Raw genomic sequence first — 6,667 nt, 5'->3', positions numbered from 1 at the left:
TGGCTGTCTTTGCCTCCTCTCCAAGCCTGAGCTTTCTCAATGTCATTAACGCAGAGAATTGCCTGTCTATCCAGTGGCCCATCTGGTACCACAGCCACCTCCTCAGACACCTGACAGCCCTCACATGTGCTCTGCTCTGGGCCCTGTCCCTGTTGCTGAGCATCCTGTAAAGGAACTACTCTGGCCCCCTGAGTAGGGATATACATCGTGTTTGCTGTCCAGTGATGGATTTCATTAATGTGGCATGGCTGATTTTGTTATTTGTGCTTCTTTCTGGGTCCAGCCTGGCCCTGATGATCGGACTGCTGTGTGGCTCTCAGCGGGTGCAGCTGACCAGGCTCTACGTGACCTTCGTGCTCATGATACTGGTCTTCCTCTTCTGTGGCCTGCTCTTCAGCATCAACTGGTTCCTCTTACACTGTTATCAAAAAGATTTCGATGCTTTCGTTCCTCATTTCTTGGAGGAAGTTCTCCTGTCTCATGTGAACAGCTGTGTCAAACCCATCATTTACTTTCTTCGTTGGCTCCTTCAGGCAGCAATGGTGGAAGGGGCAACACACCCTGAGGGTGGTTCTCCAGAGGGCTCTGCAGGACACTCCTGAGGTGGATGAACCTGGAGAAAGCCGTCCTGGGGAAACCCTGGACATGTTGGAAAGTCTAGTGTTTTGATTCAGAGTCTTCCTTTGTTCAGACAGATGTGAGTTTGAAAGCCAGCTTTGTCCCTCTCTTTTGGTTGGTTTTCTTACTGTGTTTGCCCTCTGGGCCCCTGAATTAAAACAACCCTATATAATAAGAGAGGGATATGCTAATTAGAAGTTAAGCCCTGAAGTGTAATGACCAAGCGCATCACCAGATCATGGATCACCAGGAGGTTGGGCCAGCAAGGTACAAGAGGGATGCGGAAAGCTACAAGAGGGGGCAGGGCAGTAAGCTGGGGGGGTGGGGGAGATGGGGGAGAGGCTAGAGGGGGCCGCGGGAGGAATAGGAGGGCAGGGCAGCGGACGGAGAGCTACAGGAGGACAGTAGCAACCTACTGGCTACAAGCAGGTGGCAGAGAGCTACAGAACTAGGCAGGGCAGCAAGCAAACAGGAGGCAGAGAGCTACAGGAGAGGGCAGGACAACAAGCTATGGGGGGACAAGGGGAGTTACAAGAGGGCAGCAGTGGGCAGAGAGCTACAGGAGGGCGGCAATGACCTACTAGTTCATGGATTCGTGCACAGGGCTACTAGTCCATATAATAATCCATCTCCTGAGGTTGACGTGAGCCAGTGCCTGTTAAACAAACACAGAGTGCAATGTCCCAGAACTGCCTCACCCAAGGCCTTCACCCCATTTCCACGGGAGCTTTGCCATCTCTGGGGTCCACGACTGCTCTCTCATTTAAAGAATCCCAACTACAGCAAAAGATGAAAGAAGTGCAGGAAAAGTCTAAATTTCTTTCATCACTGAACTAGATAGAAACTACATGAACATTACATTTTTCACAATTTTTTGTGGTCATTCTCCTATAATATCTCTATAAATTAAACGAATGAGTTTAATCGAGCCCCAGTGAGCAGTCTTTGATGATTTTGGCAGACCTTAGACTACCTCTTTAGTATAATAAATGCTGATTGAATAAGTGAATTAATGAATGAACATATGGTGATTTTCAAGTCAAGTCTCTGCTAAATCCCCATTGCCTGATTTCAGTAACCCGGGACCTTTCAGTCCGCAGGCCGACGCTCTATCCACTGAGCCAAACCGGTTTCGGCTCAGTCCCCTCTTTAAGGACATTGTTTTCACCATTTTTCAACCTTTGCAAGCATGAGCATCCTTTCATGAGCTTATTGGCTACTTGTATTTCTTGAAGTGTCTTTTTCAGTTTTGCCAATTTTTATTAAGTGTTTCCCTTTTCCATTATTTATTTGTAGGAGCTTTGATACTTGCAGAATGGGGTTTTGATTAGTTATGTGTATTGTAAATATTTATTCAGTTGCTAGTTTGCTTATTCATTTTTTTTGCTTATTCATTTTAATAAATTTTATATTTTAGAGCACTTTTTAAGAAAAATAGTACAGAAAGTACAGAAGATTACTATAACTCCCCCCTCCATTGCTAATTCCCCAGACAGTTTCTCTTATTAATCTTCCATTAATATGGCACATTTATTGAAATTGATGCACCATATGGATACATTTTTTTAAAATTTTTATTGTTGAAAGTTTTACATATGTTCCCTTTTTCCCCCATTGACCCTGTCCAGTCCCCCTGCCTCCCCACCTCCTCAGGCCTTCACCACCCTATTGTCTGTTCATGGCTTATGCATATAAGGTCTTTGGTTGATTACCTCCTACCAACACACCTTCCCCTGCCTTCCCTCGGAGATTCTATACTCTGTTCCATGCTTCCATGTCTCTGGACCCACTCCATCATCAGTTTACTTTGTTACTTAGATTCAACATTTTGAGTGCAATCATGTGATACATGTCTTTCTCTGACTGACTTATTTCACATAGATGACACTCTACAGGACCCTCCATGCTGTCTCAAAGGGTAGGAGATTCTTCTCTTTTACTGCTGCATAGTACACCATGGTATAAATGTACCACAGATTTTTATCCACTCATCTACTGATGGACACTCCAGCTTTTCCACATCTTAGCTATTATAAATTGTGCTGCTATGAACATAGGAGTGCATACATCCTTTCTGATTGGTGTTTTGGGTTTGTTAGGATATATTCCTAAAAGTAGAATCACTGGGTCAAATGGCAATTCCATATTTAATTTTTTGAGGAAACTCCATACTGTTTTCCTTAATGGCTGTTCCAGTCTGCATTCTCACCAGCAGTGTACAAGGGTTTCCTTTTCTCTACATCCTTGCCAGCACTTGTCATTTTTTGCTTTGTTGATGGTAGCCATTCTGACAGATATGAGGCAATACAGCATTGTCATTTTAATTTGCATCTCTCTGCTGATCAGTGACTGAGCATTTTTTCATATGTCTCTTGGCCATCTGTATGTCCACTTTGGATAAGTGTCTATTTAGGTCCTTTCCCCATTTTTTCATTGGATTGTTTGTCTTCCTTTTGCTAAGTTGTATGACTTCCTTATATGTTTTGGATCCTCAGCTGCCCCTAATCTGCTGTGTATTCCTTCCAATGTGTTCTTTATTTGTGTATGTCATTCTTTATTTCTGACTGTTCTTTTTTCATAGTTGCTACATGTTTTCTCATGCTGTTGAGCATCTTTACCATCATTCTGAATTCTATGTCAGATAAATTTCTTATCTCCATTTTATTTATCTCTTCTTCTGGAGAATCCTCTTGTACTTTCATTTGCGAGTTGGTTTTTTGTCTCCCCATTTTGGCTGCCTGTTCAGATTTGTAAGTATGTACTAGGTAGATCTGCTATGCCTCCAATTTCTAGTGCAGGACAGTGCCAAATGCTGTTTCTGACTAATTAGATCAGGAAAAGACTCAAAGCCTCCAGAGACCTGCCTCTGCCTGCACACTGATTAGATTAAGTCTTGAGTAGCCCTCAAGCAATTGTCCATAGGTGTGGTGAGTAGTTTTCCAACAGGGCGGGGCAATTGCTTTTGTAATGGGCCTTGTAATGGGCCTCAGAAACTCCACACCATGGGTGAGGGGTTTTCCAGAAGGGTGGATCAACTGTGTTCCCCACCAGGCAATAACTACCTGAATATCAAAGGTCTGCCTGAGAGAGATGACCTCTGCAGTGTTAGGGGATGATTCAGCATAGAAAATCAGGGTGTCTGCCTTCCAAACTCTAACCCCAAAGCCCAAACCCTGGATTCTGTTCACACAGCTTCAGCCCACTCTGCCCTTCCTCTGCCAGAGCACAAGATGAATGGCTGCACACAAGATTTTATGCATTGACTCTTTAAGGGGATGCCTGCATTTCCAGTCATCTCTCCCAGAAGACAGCAACCCTGCTGCTTTACACAGCCAGATGTTATGTGAGCACCTTTCTCAGTTCTGGTCCTCTCTGCTCGGGGGGCTCAGCATGGGGAGGAGTTCTCAGTGGCAACCCCCCACAGCTGAGGTATCTTTCCAGAACTTCAGCTGCTGCCTGTGAGAGCCTGGCCAACCCTTTCCTTCCTCCACCCTTCCCACCAGTCTCTGTGCAGTCTCCCCTTTCCATCCTTCTTTATCATGGAAAGAGCACAGGGTCTCTCCAGCTAGTCTTCAGTTGACTATTTAGGGTGTTTTTTTTGTATTTTACTTGTAATTCCAGTTTCATCCTGGGAGCACGTCAGTGTAGTTTCCACTTACTTCCACATATTTTTTCCACTAATTTCCTTATCTTTTAAAACAGAACACAATATACACACTTGTTGATGTTAATAAATCAAAAGTACAAATGTAGTTTTATTATGAAAAGCTATAAAATAGCTTGTGAAAGAGTTATAATGGTAACTGTAAAAATTGGTTATTATTGAGGAATGAGATTAGGAAAGACTTTACATTTCATTTTACATACTATGGTGTCCTCTGAAATAAACTAATATGCATATATTACTTCTAGAAGTAAGTGGAAACAGATCAGATGAGCCAGACCAGGCAGGGACCTGAATGCAGAGCAAACTCTTCTTTAGCTATGGAAGATTTTGCTTTGTGGGTGGCTTTATGCACAGGTTCACTACGGACAATGACTGGATCTAGTTCAGACATTTCTCATGGAGAGGGGACCACATAGGGTAAGATGTGGAGAGGAAGAGATAAGTCATTAACCTTAGGGCAAGTGAAAAGCATCTCGTGAGACCCTTGTCTCAGATCTCTAAAATCTAATTGGCCAGTGCTCCTTGGGCAGGAAGTCACAGGGGCTGCCCAGCATCTTGATAAGCCTCTCTTGGTCATCAGGTTCCACTCCTGCTCCTGCAGACACCTCCTATTCAGGGGTAGGAGAGCGTTCTCTAGTGCTCAGCATTCCCTGGAAAGCTCCTCCTCTTCTACTCACCACCTTCAACTAGAAGATGGCACTCAGGTAAGAGTCGGCTCAGAACTATCTTTGTTTTCTCCCTCTTAGTCCACATGGTCACCACTGCATCTTGGGGTAGAGCGTGCAAGGAGCTATGGGCACCCATGAAGGAGAGTCCAGAGACATGAAGCTCCCTCAGGGAAGCTTTGGGTGCTGGTAGGTTAGACTGTGAGAGACAAAGGACCTTTCTGCTTCACAGACATTGTTTTCCAACCTGAATTGTTGTTAATAACCTCAGATTTCACACATTACCTTGCTGTCTATGAGATTGCTTGCTTATTTCTTTGTTACATGCATCTATCTTTCTTGTCACAGCCAAAAACACAAGGCACAAATAAATAGGGCAATTGAAGAGAGTTTAATAAAAAGACTGTGTAAAAAGGGTGAGCAGGACTAAGGGAAATTAATAGAGGATACAGCGATCCCTAAAGATAAATCATAATAGACCAAGAGCCAGAGAGAAAGGGAGCCCAGAAGAGGGTAGAGAATCTGTAAATGAAATTCTACATCAAATGAAGGGAACACATTTTTCTTATAGCCTCTTCTTAGTTCTTTTTCTTAGGACTTTTTTTCTCTCACTGTGATTAGATCAATTTGTTATTACATCTCATTTATTTGATCTGTTGGCAGCCCCATACTGGGTGTCACTTCTTTGAAATAATATCTCTATCATCATAAATGCCTTGAATATGGAACATACGTTATTTTTCAAAGTTGTTGTATACAAATATTTTTAAGATTTCAATATATGATTGTGGTAGCCGTAGAAGGAAATGCAAGAGAGGTTACTAGAACTTGACTGGTGTCTTAAAGGCATCAGACACCTGTGCTCTTTCAAATCACTGCTCCCCAGCCCTAGAGGTGACTTCATTCTCATGCAGGGCTCCCAGACTCATCAGCATTCCATCCAGAGGAGAAGAGGGGAAGGAAAGGCACAACTTAAAATTGGTTACATCACTGTGCTCACCTCCCATTGGCCACCACCTGGTCACATGGTGCCATCAAATGGGAATGGAAACTGGGATTAGAATCCATTTTCTGGTCTAAAACTCTCAGAATTATTATATAAGAAGTGTCACCCTTTCCTGAGAACAACCAGGAACCAGAGGGAAAGGGAGCCCAGAAGAGGGTAGAGAAGCTGGAAATGAAATTCGATATCAAATGAAGGGAACACATTTTTCTTATAGCTTCTTCTTAGTTCTTTTTCCTAGGACTTTTTCTCTCTCACTGTGATTACATCAATTTGTTATTACATCTCATTTATTTGATGTGTTGGCACCCCCTACTGTGTGACACGTCTTTGAAATAACATCTCTGTCATCATAGATGCCTTGAATATAGAACATACATTATTTTTCAAGGTGGTTGTATACAAATATTTTTAAGATTTCAATTTATGATTTTGGTAGCTCTAGAAGGAAATGCAAGAGAAGTTACTAGAACTTGACTGGTGTCTTAAAGGCACCAGATACCTGTGCTCTTTCAAATCACTGCTCCCCATCGCTAGAGAGGTGACTTCATGCTCCTGCAGGGCTCCCAGACTCATCAGCTTCCATCCAGAGGTGAAGAGGGGAAGGAAAGGCACAACCTAAAATTGGTTACATCACTTGTGCTCACCTCCCATTAACTACCACCTGGTCACATGGTGCCATGAAACAGGAATGGAAACTGGGATTAGAATCCA

General features: G+C 43.2%; 1 protein-coding gene and 1 pseudogene across 1 annotated transcript in view; both read left to right on the top strand.

Annotated features, from left to right (window-relative positions):
• Positions 1–669, top strand: part of LOC107184606 — a 1,233-nt pseudogene extending 564 nt beyond the window's left edge.
• Positions 670–3,620: 2,951 nt separating this feature from the next.
• LOC102756062 (mas-related G-protein coupled receptor member X2-like) overlaps positions 3,621–6,667 on the top strand; it is a 6,720-nt gene continuing 3,673 nt past the window's right edge. Inside the window, exon 1 of the mRNA XM_006773354.2 lies at positions 3,621–3,624. Within this exon, the coding sequence (XP_006773417.2) occupies positions 3,621–3,624 (4 nt within the window). The remainder of the gene's footprint in view (positions 3,625–6,667) is intronic.

The sequence above is a fragment of the Myotis davidii genome, unplaced genomic scaffold (assembly GCF_000327345.1).
Source record: "Myotis davidii unplaced genomic scaffold, ASM32734v1 scaffold2747, whole genome shotgun sequence".
NCBI classification, from domain to species: Eukaryota; Metazoa; Chordata; class Mammalia; order Chiroptera; family Vespertilionidae; genus Myotis; species Myotis davidii.
Note: the sequence above shows the minus strand (reverse complement) of the source record. Positions and strands in the feature narration are given on the sequence as shown.